This window comes from Palaemon carinicauda, chromosome 13 (genome assembly GCF_036898095.1).
Source record: "Palaemon carinicauda isolate YSFRI2023 chromosome 13, ASM3689809v2, whole genome shotgun sequence".
NCBI lineage: Eukaryota > Metazoa > Arthropoda > Malacostraca > Decapoda > Palaemonidae > Palaemon > Palaemon carinicauda.
This window is the reverse complement of record NC_090737.1, coordinates 17,631,427-17,650,289: the sequence shown is the minus strand read 5'-3', so window position 1 is coordinate 17,650,289 and position 18,863 is coordinate 17,631,427. Positions and strand designations below refer to the sequence as shown.

At 40.8% G+C, this 18,863-nt stretch overlaps 1 protein-coding gene across 1 annotated transcript in view; it reads right to left on the bottom strand.

Moving 5' to 3' along the window:
• LOC137652194 (lysosomal phospholipase A and acyltransferase-like) overlaps nt 1–18,218 on the bottom strand; it is a 49,519-nt gene extending 31,301 nt beyond the window's left edge. The window contains exons 1-3 of the mRNA XM_068385410.1: nt 18,062–18,218; nt 5,795–5,934; nt 4,081–4,312 (exon numbers count right to left, since the gene is read on the bottom strand). Coding sequence (XP_068241511.1) covers nt 4,081–4,312; nt 5,795–5,934; nt 18,062–18,161 — 472 coding nt within the window. The 5' untranslated portion in view covers nt 18,162–18,218. The remainder of the gene's footprint in view (nt 1–4,080; nt 4,313–5,794; nt 5,935–18,061) is intronic.
• Nucleotides 18,219–18,863: the final 645 nt, after the last annotated feature.

Below are 18,863 nucleotides of genomic sequence, written 5' to 3'. Positions count from 1 at the left end.
GACTTGTCTGACTTCCGCTACTATCGCGGAAGAAAACACACACTCGATTGCTTCCTGTCTAAGCATCAAACACGTTTGCTGCGAAGGAAAATTCTGTTCGAGTGCATACATGACGGGTAACTTCCTAGTCTGGAAGACAGGGAAAACGTAGACAGTCATTCTCGTCAGGGAACTGCATTCTAATATGCAGAAAACAGTTACAAGATCCATGATACCATAGCGATGACGAACTGATCGCTTCAAGACATTCCAACTTCGTCATTCCAAAGTGGAAAAAGAACGTCTTGGACTGCATCAACAATATCGCTCGGCGGAACAGACATTTAATGCACAAGGTCCGCGAAGAACCTAGCCTACCTACCTTCCTTCTCCCAAGGGTTGGAATGTAAGGAAGAGATATAGGACTAGGGGCAAGGTGAACATGAACAAACACCTCCTCCAGAGCACTGCGCTATGTTTACGAGTCACTAAAAAGAGCGGTTTAAAAGCATAATACAGTACTGTACCTTAAATCATAAAAGATCTGCCCGTGGTGGGAGATACACTTTTACGTTGTATTCTCATAAAAGGCCTTAATGCCCTTTCTGTTGTTGCAGCTGCAAGCGCTGTATCAATCTCTATAGTAAGGTTCGTTATTTTCTTGAGAATGATTTAATGTTAATTTATTAATTTATTTTACCATTAAATTATTAGGCCAACGTTCCCTAAAGAAGCCCTTTGGGTTAAAGCATCTTGCTTTCCCAACTAGGGTTGTAGCTGGCCTGTAATAATAATAAAATAACTAGAGACACCATCAGCTCAACTAGCGAAAACTCTGAAGTCGGAACGAGGAGCAGCAGGTAAAAAATATGAGGGAAACTTTTAGAAAAATTCTCATGAGTTTCTGAAAGTTATTCACTTCCTTTTACAATCTCTATCCTAGGAAGAGAAGTCTTGATTCTTAGGAATCCACTCCTTATGATTCTGAATTCTAGTTCTCACAACCAAGAGTTAGAGCCGGCCTTGGTCCGAGAATATAAAATCTTTCTAGTTAAGATTTATTTCTAAATATAGCGCCTGGAGCAACAATAACGCTAGACGTTCATGGTCAGGTAGACATCAAAGTCTATTGTCATAGGTAGCAAAGCGTCCACCTGGACGCACCCCGACGCTGAAGAGTCCACACAGACGCTGAAGCGCCCACACCAGCGCTGAAGAGTCCACACAGACGCTGAAGCGCCCACACCGGCGCTGAAGCGTCCACACCGGCGCTGAAGCGCCCACACCGGCGCTGAAGCGTCCACACCGACGCTGAAGCGTCCACACCGACGCTGAAGCGTCCACACCGACGCTGAAGCGTCCACACCGACGCTGAAGCGTCCACACCGACGCTGAAGCGTCCACACCGACGCTGAAGCGTCCACACCGACGCTGAAGCGTCCACACCGACGCTGAAGCGTCCACACCGACGCTGAAGCGTCCACACCGACGCTGAAGCGTCCACACCGACGCTGAAGCGTCCACACCGACGCTGAAGCGTCCACACCGACGCTGAAGCGTCCACACCGACGCTGAAGCGTCCACACCGACGCTGAAGCGTCCACACCGACGCTGAAGCGTCCACACCGACGCTGAAGCGTCCACACCGACGCTGAAGCGTCCACACCGACGCTGAAGCGTCCACACCGACGCTGAAGCGTCCACACCGACGCTGAAGCGTCCACACCGACGCTGAAGCGTCCACACCGACGCTGAAGCGTCCACACCGACGCTGAAGCGTCCACACCGACGCTGAAGCGTCCACACCGACGCTGAAGCGTCCACACCGACGCTGAAGCGTCCACACCGACGCTGAAGCGTCCACACCGACGCTGAAGCGTCCACACCGACGCTGAAGCGTCCACACCGACGCTGAAGCGTCCACACCGACGCTGAAGCGTCCACACCGACGTGGCGCTTCGCTCCATTACGTCGACGTTCCATTTCCGTTGCCGCTACGCCGGCTCTGCTGCCTGGAGAATGTCGGCGCGTCTGTATAGACAGAAACTAGGTGCTATGAGCAGTAGGTTTGCGTTGAGCGGGTAATCGAAGTAAAGCATCCACTTTCCCCCACCATTGAACATTGCGGTTGGTAGGCCGCCGGTGCGACAACAAGACCTCACCGTTAAAGACACGACGCCTGTGCGACCGTGTCAAAGACCGGAATCGAGACATCCAACCGCACTGTGAACGGCAGGCTGAAAAGACTGCATAAACGAAGATAGATGCTGTTTCATGCCTAACTACAAAGATCAAGGATCGACCTTAGGCGAAATGTATTCAGCATTAACTGCGTCGAACCATAGTGCTTGCCACAGTCGAGAGACGACACCCATCAGGTGGCAGTGGCGGCACTGAGTCTGTGCCGCATGAAACGTAACACACGCAGAAAGAATCTAATTTTGTTTTCACCTTAGCGCTTTGAAAACACTAATACCTCGCTTTATCTATCGCGAGGGTGAGCGTTCTGGTGATCGACAGAAAACGCTCGAGAGGACTTCAGTTCGGGTCTTAAAAGACTGTAATGCCTGGTTACCCTCTCGATTCCTTTCGCCATTTGACTTGACTTCTCCCCTGGGTCCGGGAGCTCGACAGAGGTCTAAGGCTAGGATAACGATAGGTCCGAATAGAAGCACTCTCCACTAAATAAAATTCACTGCACAATTTATCACTAAAAAATTTGCACTTTACTCTTTGGCACAACGATAGGTTCATAATTACATGAAAACCAAAGAATACACTCTCTCAAAGGAAACGAACTCCGTAGGGAGAGACTGATAACTCTGTTACTGGACAATTGTTTGAATGGGAATACAAAAGTACCGAATCCCATATAAATGTAACAAAATATTATATATCAAATATTAAATATTACCTTAGTAGGTATATCATTTATAAAATAAAATAAACCCTTAAATTAAGGAATTCCAATAAGAGATGAATCATTACTCTTATTATTTGGAACATTTACACTTAATATAAAAACAATCTTAGTATTCCACTACGGAAACAACGATAAATAGAATCGTGCACTACATCGATTCGTATAAACAATCGTGCACTACATCGATTCGTATAAACATTAAGTGAAAATTAACTTCCTTTAATTTCTGACTAAGGAAAAATACTGATAGGAACAATTAATTTCAAAATAAAAAGTTCCTTTTATATAGTACAACTAAAAAACTTGAGAAGTAAGAAGAATGTACTACTGTATTCATAAAAATCTCTACGAAATATCATAATATTGTAACAATACTGATAACTGCGTAACAACTGAACGCTAGTTAATCTTGAAAAACTAATAAAAGGATAAAATTTTCTTATATTAATAATCCTTTAATTAAACTTATAACTTAATATTTCAAAAGAAAGTATTCACTTATAATCTTTGTAAAAGCAAGTCGGACTTATAGCCTACGCATAAGGCTGTGACGTCATCAATGGACGAGATGTTTACCTTTCGTCCTATGCTTTCGTGAGGTTTAAAAAAGGTCAATAAACCTTTTAATCTTACCTATTAAGTTATAAATACGTGATCACATTTCAAATAAAAGAAAAAAGGCGAAAGCCTAAACTCAAAAAACGTTAATACATCACCAAATAACGTTCAAACAGAGTAAAAAGCGAGAAAGAATTTCCAATTAAACCGACGGCCACGCCGGCAGGGAAAAATCTGAATTGGTTGGGTATAGTTCTACCTGTGGTACCGCAAGGGCGCTGGGGTACACCTGGCATTTCTGCGCTAGGTGCGCAAGAGATTTTGAATTTCCTGCCGAGGCGTCCAGGGACTTGGCCATTATATAACCAGTGGGTAAGTTTTATATTTAAAAATAACCCCATTAAATTTCCCAGAAGTTTATATCCAAGTAGAAATAAACTTATTTTTATCTTAGTTCACTATTACAGTACTAAACAGGGTTTAACATACAATACAATAATAAGTGCAACTTGAAATGTTAAATTACAGCCACTGTTGATGGCAAATTTCTTCAACTATTCTAAAATACTCAAATGTAATAAGTTTAACATGCTAAGCAACAATTAAAACTTCTCACTCACTTGGTGCTTTACGAAAATCAAAAGGAGCTCCCCTGACAGTAACTCCTCTTTCGTACCCCAGGGACACGAGAGCATTGACGATATCCTTAAAATAACCTGTGGGAGATCGCTGACTTGGATCTAACCATTCTACTGTTGTTGAATTTCCAAATCCAGGAATCCTTGTCTCAACACCTTCAGAATTACTGGTTGTGCGAGTAACATTGTCATACACAAGCTTCATGTTATCGACCTGCAAGAGAAATTATTAGTTCATAGTTTTACACAAACAGGGAATAATTCTATTCAGTATACAGTACAGAAATCTCACAAGAATTCAAAAAAATTTTCAGTATTGTACATTATCTTAATATGGTAGAAATGACTACACCAATAACTCAATATCTTTACAAGCAGTAGAATAAGTCTTATCAATATGACACTACAGTTTTATTTTTACTATTATTTCTGAAGCACCAGGAATCAAGCATTTTACAGTATTTTTACTACAGTATATTTCCAGGATACTACTGTATAAGTATACAAGAGCATTTTTCAAGGATACCTAAATTCTAATGGCTGAGAACTAAATGCACCTAACAAAATCTTATAATTGTCATAGCTCATAATGTATCTCTATTTGTTACATAGAGGTGAAAATGTGTAGTACAGTGCCATTACTACATCAATTTTAGGAAGTTTATTTTGTTAGCTACAAATGTTATTAGTCTCCATTACGCTAAACATGTTTTCTATTTAAAGTGCATTTCTATTTCACATCTTTCAAATTGGTTGAACATTAACACAAATATAGCGACTTGATTTGAGGGGTTTAATTGAATTTACAGAGCATACATAAAAAGTACAACTTTCAGTACCAGATATATAGTTTAGTACTGTAATAAAAACTAAATTAGGAATAAAAGTTGACAAAAACATATTTTGCAAAGCCATAACCTCCCAAGATTTTTCATGGCTTTGTATTTTCTGCATTATATAAATAGAATGAGCTGAAATTATTTAAAATTCAAAGTAAAAAACAAATCTCAGCAATGACTAGAACAATAATAGAAAATCTCAGCACTGACTAGAACAATAATAGAAATTGAGTAATGACTCTTATCACATATATTTCTGGCAATCACACAACCAATAAGCTTTCAGCTATTATGGTGAAAACTGAAGACTCAAGAGCTGCAATTTTTTCCCTATGAATCTTGATACATTAATAAATTAACTGTCAACACTCCAGTTAGAAGCATGCATTTGATTTCAATTAACTTTTACAAATTAATGATTGTTTGATTGACTAACTGATTGTGACAATGTAGAACCAGATCTTTATACTTTTAATACAATAGAGCGATGACTTCAATCAATTAATTAACTAAAGTTTAGGTTTGGAATGAGTTTCAGACTCAAGGTAGTGGAGATCAGGCTCTGTCTGAACCTCAGATGGTGTTGGATTGGATTAATGAAATTCAGACCAGTACAGGGACAAATTAGGCCACTCTGTGCCGAGGTCTAACTAGTGGAAGAAATTAATAGCAGTGGTTTGTATAAGGATAAAAAGCGAGACCATATAGAGGCTAAGAGAATGTTATAAAGACCCGTTAGTATTGCGTACTATGCACTGTTTGGTGTCCAGTGACATGGGAGGCTAACCAGTCCTACTTGGGTTGAATAGACTTTCCTACATTACAAGAATTTCATAATCATGAAGAATTTTACTTACCCAACAATCTATTACATATGGTACAAGAAGTTCCATATTGAGCCATAAATCAAACCAATCAGTCATTTTAGAACAAATGTAGTGGATAGTTTGTGATTTGTTGAGCTTTGCTTCCATTTGAGATCCCCCATCTCCTGGAACTAAAATAAATCAGGTAAGAACAAGGCAATTAAATTAATCTAATGCACCAAAAAATGCAGTAAAATAAATCTCAAAAGTTATGCTATTTAAATTTCCAATATTTCGGATAACACACAAAATAAGACACTAAAGCCCTCTAAGACAAAGTATATTACAGAAACTGTACTCGACAACAGTAAAAAAATAGGAAGTAATAATTTCCTCTTACATTATCATAGACAGGCTTTCTATGCTCATATATACAATGCTGGGTAATCATTTAAATAAAGTTTGCAACAATATAACTAATATCTCGACACTTGTCCTTATATTACATAAAAACTTTAAATAAAAATGTATGCTTTACCGGAAAAATCTTTATATATAAAAACATTTTACAATGTTACATTCACTATAAGTACAGTACAGTATTAAAAATATATTTATGACCAATCCCTTTTCTAGCTAATGAAAAGTTAAAATTAAAGTAAGAAAAAACAAATTTAAGCCAGATTCAAGTTGCAGTTTTTCTGACTATTAGACCTACCAGCAAATTATCGAGCAAATTTGAGTGGACTTCACACATCGCTAATTTCTAGCACTGATGCTGGCCACTTTTCAATCAGTCTAATTACAAGTAAATCATATAAATAAACAACAGATGATAAGAGGTATTGAAATATGGTACAGTAGAGTGATAGCTTACGACTCCATGACCTTCCTTGACTGCGAGACCTGGTACTCTACCATTGACCATGAGTTGGCTACTCTATAACGGGGAGTGATAAGCTATAAGGCCTTCCTCTATGGTCAGTTCTTCATAATTCATTCTGATCACTGTCTTCTGGTGTATCTTCATGACATGAAAATAGTGGACAGTCTTCTAGCACGGACACTGATGAAGGATCTGTCCAAATTTAACTTTGTCGTTAACTACTGTCCAGGTGATCAGAATGCCGCAGAAGACTGGTTATCCCGCTGACCTGCATTTAGTGATTCTCTGCTTGCTACTGAACCTACCCCTCCCAAGTTGCCTACAGAACTGACCTTGTGTAAGGAGGTTTGTGGTAGTCCAGATTCTCTCAGAATCTTTGGAACTAGTTGTGAACTGCTGGATGGAGGGGTCAGGTGTTGTACCCAACTCATGAGCTGAAGGGAGCCAAGCTTCAGGAGGCCTTAGTTCAGCCATTTCTGAAAGACGCCGGTTGACTAGGCTTCAAACTGGACAGGACTGGTAAAAACAGGATCAAGGCAATGCATTTTTCAGGTACAGTCCCAGCCCTGGAGCTGCTTTTGACACGTGGAAATCTGGGTCCATTGGGGTCCCACTTGTCCTGTAGTTTATTGTGATCCATCCATGACCAAGCCTCAGTGTGTGAATCTTCAGTGTCTGTCTGGAGTGCATTTCAACCTTCTGATTGAGCTTCGTAATTACGTCCCTCCAAATGACGCGATTCTGAGCCATAAGACGTAATTGAAATCTTGTGTGCCTGGTCACTGATAATCAGAAAGCCCCATTGGATTGTCCTGTAATCCAGTATGCGACTGAAAAGGCACCTTGTCTGTCCAGTTGTCGCATGTATGTCTACGCTCAGCAGTAGGTATAGTAAGGATACAGGAAACCTTATTTTGTACGTTTGTTGATACAGGGGCACAGGTTTGCCTTGTCAATGAGTCCGTACTGAGCCAGGTACTATCAGGAGAACCGTTAGGGTAACTGCACCAGCATTATAAGCTACGCCAAGTTGAGAGGTAAAGTGTCCTCCGGGGTGGAGACTACAGCTGTTTAACTATGAGGTGGCAGCTGCCAAAGACATTAACTTTTCTTTTGGCCTCGGTAGGAATCTACTGGACACAGCCTACCTGACCCTGGACTCACCCTGAGAACAGCTGGTGGACGACCACACTGCATACCGAGAAGACTTATGAAGGCGACTGACCCTGAACCTGATCGTGGAGTGTTCTCCGGTAATGCTCTTCTATCCTTTGGTCAGGTGGTCAAGATCCAGGGAGATGACAGAAAAGCGTTCTAGACACCTTTCTTGGTTTTGCAAGTGCTGTCGCTAACACTTGGGTCAGCTAGCACCGCAGCGCCCTCACGAGGCACAATAGTATCTCCTCTCTGTGCCCCCTGATGCTTCACATAGAGGGGATGGAGAAAAGCTCGAACCTGGGGTTGAGCCCTGGCAGGTCCTGAGTTTGGCCATATACCTTGGCACCAAATGTAGATGCCCTTCCACCTCTCAGAGTGGGAGACTAAAGCAGAGACACCATATAACTCCTAAACTCTTTACCAATACTAATGTAGCAGAGGCAGTCTAGAGTCAAAACCTTGATCGAAGACTTCTCAAAAGCTCAAAACATAAGGTACAGTATAGTACAGTGAACCCTCGCTACTTCGCGGTTCGACAATCGCGGATTCACCACTTCGCGGGGTTTTCCCATAACCCATATATATATATACATATCGCGGATTTTCCGGAAAATTCGAAAATACCGCGAAATCTGAAGACAACCAAATACGATATTTTATTACCTGTAATTCCATTAATACTGTAATTAGTAATATCTGTTCTTACTGATTGTTCATTGCATTACATATGATATATAATTCAGCACAGAAAGAAATAAAACACGAAAAGAGAATGTGATCATACGATAATTAAGTACTGTATACAGTACGTAGTAAAATTAAATCGAACATGAAACGCAAATCAGATGCAGTGATACCATATTAGAATGGTGTGTACTGTAATGGATGTGCTTCTTTTCCATGAATCTTTTGTATGTATACGTACGTAGTACTGCATCCAATAATATTCTTTGTTGCAAAAATCACATTTCGAATAAGCGTACGAGAGAGAGAGAGAGAGAGAGAGAGAGAGAGAGAGAGAGAGAGAGAGAGAGAGAGAGAGAGAGAGAGAGAGAGAGAGAGGCGTAAAAGAGCGTACGTAAAGCTGTATTATTATTATTGTTATTATTATTATTATTATTGTTGTTGTTGTTAATAAAATTATTATTGTTATTATTATTATCATTATTATTATTATTATTACTGTACAGTATTATTATCATTATTTATTATTATTACGGTATTTACTTAATCTACGTACGTTCGGTATGCGCGGGGCATCTTCTATGAGTAGGTAACCAACGCATCATAGTACTGTAAGACGGGTTGTGATTGGTTCAAGCGCTGATAGATGACGAATCAGAACTCTTTAAGTTTTGTTATCTAGCCTGTGATTGGTGTTTTGCCCGCATCTCCTACCCGCAGCATCTAAGTTCTCGCGGGGCTGGATCGTCCACTCTCTGTTACCGCGTATCGCTGAGTAGACGTTCTTAAGTGTGTGAATCTGTGCTGTGTGCGACTTTTTTAAGTTGAACTTTTTGTTACTGTAAATCCTACTGTAATGGCTCCCAAGCGTTCTGCTTCTCTTAAGGCTGGTAGTGAGCCTAAACGCCACCGAAGGATGATGACGATAGCTGAGAAGGTTACGCTTCTCGACATGTTAAAAGATGGTAGAAGTTACGCGGCCGCCATTTTGGCATCAACGAATCTACTGTTCGCTATATCAAGAAGGACGAGGCGAACATTAGAAAGACGGCTGCAATCACCTTTAGCAGATCAGCGAAGCGAGTCGTTACAACGCGTAATAAAACAATCGTACGCATGGAAGGTGCTTTAGCTGTGTGGATTGCCGACTGCCGGAAGAAGAACATAGCGTTGGATACGAACACCATCCAAACAAAGGCTTTGAGCTTATATGAGAATTTTGCTGCAAAGGAACCTAAAGACGACGACGGCAACCATGCTGAAGATGATGATGATGCAGATGATCCTCAACCAGGGACATCCACTGATTCCCAGCCTCAGAAACGTTTTTCCGCAAGCAAAGGATGGTTCGCGAAGTTTCAGAAACGCTTCGCCCTGAAAAGCGTTTCCCTGCATGGGGAGTCTGCTTCCGCTGACACTGCCACTGCTGAAACTTACGTGAACCAGACGTTCAAGAATATTATCGCCGAAGGTGGATACAAGCCGGAACAAGTCTTTAATATGGATGAGACTGGCTTGTTTTGGAAGAGAATGCCGTCGCGAACTTTCCTGTTCAAAGAGGAAGCCAAAGCCTCTGGCTTTAAAGCATTCAAGGATCGCGTTACCCTCGTGATGTGTGGCAATGCTGCTGGATTTTTGTTAAAGCCGGGGCTTATTTATAAGTCGAAAAATCCTCGCGCTTTGAAAAATAAAAATAAGAATCTCCTTCCCGTGTACTGGATGCATAATCAAAAAGCATGGATTACGAAGATGCTGACCTCCAACTGGTTCCATCAGTGTTTTATCCCGCAAGTCAGCAAATATCTCTTAGAGAAGGGCTTGCCATTCAAGATCCTTCTCCTTATGGATAACGCTGGTGGACACGCAACTGACCTGTCGCATGAGGGCATTCAGGTCGAGTTCCTGCCACCCAACACCACGTCATTAATTCAACCGATGGACCAGGGGGTTATCAGGGCGTTCAAGGCCCTCTACACAAAGAACACCTTGGCGGACCTCGTTGCCTGTGTGGATGCTGCCCAAGATGACGAGGATGAAGATTTTAACTTGAAGGCGTACTGGCGGCAGTACACCATAGCCACGTGCCTGCAGAATATTCAGAAGGCACTTTAAGAGATGAAACCTGCAACCGTGAATGCGAGCTGGAAGAAGTTGTGGCCCGATATTGTTTACGACGACAAGGGATTTACTCCGTCGGAAATCCAACACTCTGCAATACGCAAATCTGTGCAGTTGGCTGCCATAATTGGAGGCGACGGGTTTGGCGACATGACGACTGAAGACGTCGACGAGTTGTTGGACTGCCATTCCCAGCCCCTAACTGACGCAGACCTCGAAGACCTGACGAAATCGGCAAGTGAAGAAGAGAGTGATACCCAGGAAGAGACCCAAGAAAATGTCGAAGAAACATGCTTAACATTAGAACGGCTTGCCAAGGCCTGCAACCATGCGAAGGAGTTGAAAGAAATGTTGCAAGAGTGGGACGAGGATATGGTTCGCTCGATGCAATTCTGCAACAAGATCGATGAAGACACGACTCCCTACAAAATGCTCTTGGATCGAAAAAAGAAGCAGCGGCAACAACTTCCGATCACAATGTTCTTCCAGCCTCGCAAAAAAGAGCCAGTTCCTCCTGCTAGTACGCCTTCGGAAGAAATTGAAGAAGTTTCCCAGGAAGAAGTTGAAGAGGTGTCCCAGGAAAAGACACCTCCGTCTGAAGAGACGTAAAATACTATCATTGGCTGCACAGTAGAACACATCAGCTTCATCATCATCATTTCTACTGTGCAGCAAATTCATCGCCATCACCATTCAAGTTTCTCTTCAACTTCTTTCGTGGTGAGTACAGTAACAATCTTTATTTTTTACTTTAATATTCTTACTGTACATTCTAAAACTGTATTTGTGCCTGTTTTATAGTTTAGTACTGTACGTACTGTATGCATTAAGTTAAAGGGGAGGTTTTAAAAGTCTACATGTTGTAACCTATCATATTTTTTTTGTTTAAAATTTACATTTACGTATGTAAAACACACACACACACACTCTCTCTCTCTCTCCCTCCCTCCCTCCCTCTCCCTCTCCGTCTCTCTCTCTCTCTCTCTCTCTCCCTCCCTCCCTCCCTCCCTCGTAAATTGTTTTCCTGCTTTGCTACGTACAATACTGCTTGCCATAGCTAAAGAGTCTCTTCTATCCTTACCAAGAGGAAAGTAGCCACTGGACATTTACAGTGCAGTAGTGCAGTAGTAGTGAAGAAGAATTGTTTGGTAATCTGCATTGTCAGATGAATGAGGACAGGAGAATCTGTAAAGAATAGGCCAGACTATTCGGTGAATGTGTAGGCAACGGGAAAGTGAACCGTAACTAGAGAGAAGGATCCAATGCAGTGCTGTCTGGCCAGTCAAAGGACCACATAACTATCGGAAGGACCACAACTCTCTAATGGTAGTATCTCAACGGGTGGCTGGTGCCCTGGCCAACCTACAACCTACATACCCCGCAAATAAGGAAGGCTAACTGTACTCTCTTTCCCAGCAGGGAAAGAGGGTACAGCAGGTTGCTCCAGCATTTCTTCCTGCCTCACCCCCCAAAACAAATACATTGGTTGTGTCCCAAGGACAGAGCTGACCACATAATCAAGTACTGAAAATGACAGTGAAGGCCTACAACAGCGGGAAAAGCATACCTGGCATTGAACATGGCAGGAAATGAAGGAGCACTGAACTCTTACTTTTTTTTCTGATGGCCAGGGACAGTTCACGGTCCAGTGGAAGAAAGGTATCTCCGCTCAACCTGCTCTACCGAATTATTGCATTTTGAGGGAGGAGCAGGAGTCCAATGTCCGAGAAGAAAGGGTGATGGAAAATGTTGAACCTCTTACATCAACCTGGGGGCAAAACATAAACTCCTGTTATCCCCCCCCCCCCTGGCTATTAGGATAGCCTGTGAACTATCCTATCCACAACTCCTAGGGGACATAGCAAAGAGACGTGACAAGTCTACATTGGCCCGGGGGGGGGGGGGGGGGAATTGAAACACTGAGCTGTACCCAGTCTTATTTGACTAATTTGGTAGCCAAGGAAGCTGAGCCACGATGCCAGACAGCAGTGACTGGGGTCCGAGACAAGATCCACAGAGAACTAAAATTTGGAGCCGACACCAACAGTCCGGGGATCCAAGCCAAGACTCCCGAGGCCTCAGGCGCCGTGCCATAACAGTATGTCAGTACTCCGGACCCAGCATAGTCCGGGAGGGGGCAGAAATGCAGGCCTAAACAAGCCTGACCCACCTAGTTGGTCCAGGTGTAGAACCGCAACCCAGGGACCTGGGCCTTCCCCGTACATCAGCCCCACAGAGCTTGAACACTAGTTTAACACCAATCAACCAGATCATCAAAATAGCAGGGGGCCCCGAGACATGGAATCCCACCTCCAACCGTATGCATAGGGCCAGAAAATCTGAAACCTGTCCTGCTTGGCTACCAAAGTAATGGTGAGGAGGTGCGAAGTCGTGACACTGGCATGGCCCCGCCCCTTGGAATGGCCAACACCAACCAACAGAACCCAAACTTAGGCCCTACTCGTGACACAGGGGTATGCACCCGGCCACATGCATTGGGCCTGGCCTAACACCTACCCCACTTAGTTACCAGAATAGCCAGGGGGCCAAGGCATGGAACTCTGACTGACAGGCTGTGGCGCCCTCCCCACACTTTCGGGAGCCATCGGGTACTACCTACCCTCCTAGGAAGTGGTGTTGAAATGAGCATTCCTAAAACTACAGATGACTGAACTTGTTCAACTTCTTCCTACAAAAAGTCAGAAGTCTGAGAGGATAACGAGGAGGATGATTCAGAGGAGGTAAAGGAAGAGGCAAGTTTCTTCTTTCCAACCCTCCCCCTCAGAATATATAAGCAGGGAGTCAAAATCTGAGAGACCCAGACAATCACACTCCAAGGTGAAGAAACCACAGGAACCACATTGGGGAACACTCACATGGAGGGGTAGTCACACTTACAGGGAAGGAAGCCCCAGAATCCCATGGGACAAGGGTCAGGGTGAAGCACAGGGGAAAGAGGTCAATACACACTTTTGGCCCGAAGAATACCCTAAGGCCAGGGAGGGGAAAAGACTTCAGTCATCACAGAAGTCACCAACACAAGAGAGACACACCATGCCATTCACTATTAGCATCACCAAGGGAGACACTGGCACTGGGGAGCCTACCTGGAAAACCTATGGAGGCAAAAATCTTCCCCAAGTCACATTTGCCATAAGCAGGAGCACAAAGGGGGAAGAGCCTCCAAACTCTGATGGGGTGCGACTAACATTAAGGGAACCTTACTCGTCAGTAAAACCTAAAAGCTTGCCGACAACTCTGAGGGCTCCTTGCTCCTGACACATACTTGCTGGGGACCAAGCCAGGGATATAAGAGCAGGAGCAGCAGACACCACCAAATTAGCAGAAGGAAGACGCAAAGCTCTCGTCCTCCCCCCTCAAAGCATACACCTGACAACATAGGAGACACTGACCTAAACTCGGCACACAGGGATGATTGCAAACAATCTTGCCCATGGCAAGAGCATTCAGTGTGAGGATCTACTGCTGGTTAAACAAAAAACAAGTGTCTTGCTTCACATAATAATCAACAACCAGCATTTACTTCCTGAAAGAAAAAGAAAAGTTAAAGTTCGATTAATGGTGCATCGGTACGTTTGTACTCAATGTGACCCAAAGAGAACGACAGGTAAGGGAGCAGGGCTCATTGGCCTCACTCCCACCTGTCCCTTAATTCCGCATTAAAATGACTCGACGGCTATACACCTCGCGCTAAAAACATATTCCCTACCTAAAGGATGATGGTTTGTATTTCGCAGAGGAACAAAGAAATTCAGACAAAGTTTATAAGGAATTTTCCCACAAAAATAGAAAACATAGGTTACAGATAATAACATTTTGCTATTAACAAGCAGGATAATTTACAATATCACTCAATCATTCAATGTCTACTAAATAAACAGCATGCCATCTAGATGCAAGGTTTTTCAATACTGAGAAAATGATAAAATTTAAATTCTTTTATCTCGGCAAAGGATAATATTGCCATTTGCACAAATACCAAGGTCCTTTGAATCCATGATAGGATATTGCTGAAGTCAATAAAAAAAAATATGAACCAGGACTGTGTGTCTACAGATCAAGCAGAAATAAATAAGCAGCTCTTCTAGGAGAAGGACACTCAAAATCAAACCATTATTCTCTGGTCTTGACCATTGCCATAGCCTCTGTACCATGGTCTTTCACTGTCTAGGGGTAGAGTTCTCTTGCTTGAGGGTACACTCAGGCAACCTAGTCTATCTTATTTCTCTTCCTCTTATTTTTTTAAAGATATTATTGTTAATATATGAAATATCTATTTTAATGCTGTTACAGTTCATGAAATATTTTATTTTAACTGTTAATTAATTTTCTTGTACTTTCCTTATTTCCTTTCCTTACTGGGCTATATTCCCTATTGGAGCCCTTGGGCTTATAGCATTCTGCTTTTCCAACTAGGGTTGTAGCTTAGCATGTAATAATAATAATAAATAATAATAATAATAACAATAATAATAAATAATAATAATAAATAATAATAATAATGAGTCATTCCAACTTTGGATCTTTTGAAGAAAAGAAATCCTATTTGGCTGAGGGTCCATTAATCTTCGAATGAGCGAAACTGCGATCAATATTGTTCAAAGGGTTATATTTTGAATTGGATCTTACATTAACATTTTGGTGTTTGTCATTTGACTTTCATAAATTTTCTTAGCCTTATCTACTTCTGAAATGGATTATATTCATAACACACACTATTTACTAAGAGCTGTGGTTGATCATCTGAAAGTAAAAAATACGTATCACCGAAATAACCACCTAATCACAACTACGTGCCACAATTAAAAGCTCTGCCGAGAATGTTTAATTGCAAAATAAAAAGTGAGCGACAGGGGACCAAATATTCGTACCAAGTTTTTGAAGAAAAGCGGTCCCTCCCATTAGGAAGAGGGACAACAAATTTCTGAGGAGAAAAACTGGGACCCGTTATTCAAATAGAATTACTGCGACTGCTATTCTTCATAAACTCCCCAACATACAACAAGCAACTATCCAAAGTACATTATCAAGTCACAAAACCGTACAAACAAACTGTTCCTTTTCAATAAATACCAGCTTAATCTGATTGTACTGTATTGTCTTCAGTCACACTGAACTTTCACTAAAGACAAATGTCAAGACCTACATAAAGTTCTAGGTTAAAACAAACACAATGAGACCATAAGATGACCTAAAGAACCCAACTATCTGATGTACCGAAGTACGGGTCAACATTACATTCACCACATATGTTCCTTAGTACCCTGGCGTACCAATATATACACGCCTTAAGGAATAAGAACAGTCTCGAGTAGCCCTAACCTAAAATAGAATTGAATAAACTGGATAATTTAATTATAATTTACAACCCATGCTCTGATTAAGGGTGACCTTGTTTATTCCTGTTTAGATTATGCCAAGAATACCAATAAAAATACAATGATGAAAAAAATAAGTTTAAACCATGAGTACATGGTTATTCTTAATTATCCTTAATGTGCATGCAGTTGATGAATACACAAATGGAAAGTTTTCATTTGAAAATTCAGCAAAATATAATTCCCATTAGAAAAATAAAAAACCGAACAAATCAAGTTAAAATCATATGTACAATAAACCTAATAAAAAAAAAGGTAATACTATACATAGAAATAAAAATGTCTTTGGTGTTGCATGTAAATAAACATAGATTATGAAATACTTGGGACAAGGAAAGTTTGCTTGAATATAATGTACCCCAAAAGTAAAGTAGGCCAAATCATATTAGATACAGTATAGCACACTCCATAGCTTCAAAACAATGGTTATGAGGTCACTATCTAACACAGAGCAAGTAAAAGTATCACCAAGGATATCATAATAGACAATGATAAGAGAGTTGACGAGATACTTTTAACTTATTACTGAAAATTTTATGGTACATCACATATTGGTAAGGAACCAATTCCTTATGTATTAATTTTTCAAATATGACATCTATATCCTTAGATGCTACACCCTACAGCCGTGTCATGTGCCTTTCCTGTAGTAATACAACTATCTGGAAATGATTTGAAGAGGCTGCAGCTCATGAAACTTTTTTTTTATCTACATGCATGCTAATCATTGTATGCAAATACATAAAAAATAAAAAGAAGAAAGGAATAAGTTATGTTCGAATTGCTGATATTAATAAAAACTATTTAATCAAAGGTATTGGCAGCGCAATGGTGATCGCACATACAGTATATAAAAACTTTACATGTACTGTTTTTGTGAATGAATCTATCGCTTTCCTTGGCTACCTTGAAACAGAACTAGGTAATATTTAGAAAAGTCCCACCTAGACATTACCGCTTGCTAGTACATTAAAGATTGACGAATTTCTTTTTTGGCGAGCGGCGAGAGCCCACAGCGGAAAAAAACTCTTAGGGCTCTATACCGAAATATTACCGAAATCTAATGGTTTTTGCTCTGCCATGCGAGTGAATTAAGTTCCTATTTACTGGCAATCGGTATTGGCTGGGTGTGACTTTCGAAATATTACCCAGAACTAGATAGGGCGAAAGTAAATAATAGGGCAGCCAATTTCTTCAACAATTTTTCTAATTTCTATGTAGCCTTACTAGCATACCGTTCAGACATTTCAACATATCGCAAGAAAACACAGCGTTCTAGATCAGTTTGAGTAAGGGGAGTCCCCTGCTGAGTACGGGTACTTTATCTCAAATTGGATTAGGTAAGAACCTTCGATTAAGATGTTCTCTACAGCATACACAGCTAAATATTTGGTAAATATTTACCTTTTATCCTTATCACATACCATCTCTTATTTTCCCCAAGTTATGTTTTATCCAAAGGCATCCCATGGGACATTCTTATTTTCACTCATATATAAAGAGGTCGGTTTATGTAAGTGTGGGGAAAGATATTAAGGGCATTACCTTTTAAATTATGTTAGGGTAGTTTCAATGTTTACATGTGACCGAGTACCTTTAGGGTCAGTATTCATATCAAAATACCAAGTAAGATTAGAATATCGTGATTAGGTAAGTGGGCTAAATGATTGCCGAAATAGAATAAAGAATGTCATAAAGATAAGATAAAATATAGCTTTGAACTAGCTTATGGGCAAATTTGTCAGCTGAGGAGCACTACAATAAACAAGGTCAATATACCACAGCTTCCTACTTACAATCAAAGAAAATGAAATGAATAAGCACATTAGAAATAGAAATAAGACCAAGTTTATCAGATTATGCAACTTGATGGCGATACAATAAATCTATTTTAAATACAAGGGTAAAACTCTTTGTTGAATTGATTAAAAGGAACAAAATACTACCAGACACTGCATTAACTACGTATGGCCAAATGGGATGTTGCCCTTGGAATGAGTCAACAAAAGCTTTTTAAAATAACAACCACTCCCAAGCTTCAGTACTTAAATCACAAATTCGTAAATCACTTACTTAGCACAACAGGGGGCACGTGTTTCGATCTACTGAGTTTACAAAGAGCAGGGCAAGCTAAAGCGATTAAAAATAACGAAAGTATCGCAACCTCTCTCATTTTCGTTGCTTCACGAACAGCTGATCACTCACACACTGTCTGTGTTGTGTTGTGCAGTTGTTATGGTAAGCATTCAGTGGCGTAGAATCACAGTTACCAGATTTCAATTTCTTGAAATTGTCTAATGTTTTGATGAAAATACTTACTGGCGCTTTAATCTAATATCATGTTATCATTAATTGATGTAATAATTAAAATATAAGGTCGCAGACTTAATATTTTTAGTTTAAAATTATATTTGAAGCACTCTAGAAATTTTTTTTAGTTACTGGAGCTGGCAACACAGGTGAGATTGGCATTTGCGGTGCAGAGACCTGTTGCCACTTTTGTTCTCTGCGAGATTATAATATTCCACTCCTGTGTATTCAAATTTAATACAAAGTAATTTCTCTCTGTAGTAAACTATTCCATAATTTAATATAAATCTAAAATTTTTCTTCACACAACAAAACCAAATAAGTTACTTCCTGTGTGCAATAATTTATTCGCTGGCAACTACAGTGTTTACTTATATTACCCCCACGTGATTCTGTATGACGTCGAAAGTAAAAATTTTAATATTTGCTTCTAATAACACTACAACAGTTAGAAGAGTCATTTCACCTACATTTTAGGAACTCTCAATTCAGGTCTTCAATATAAAGCATTCTGAAAAGAGTTTGATGACAAGCACTTAATGTATGGATATGGTAAATTACCTGT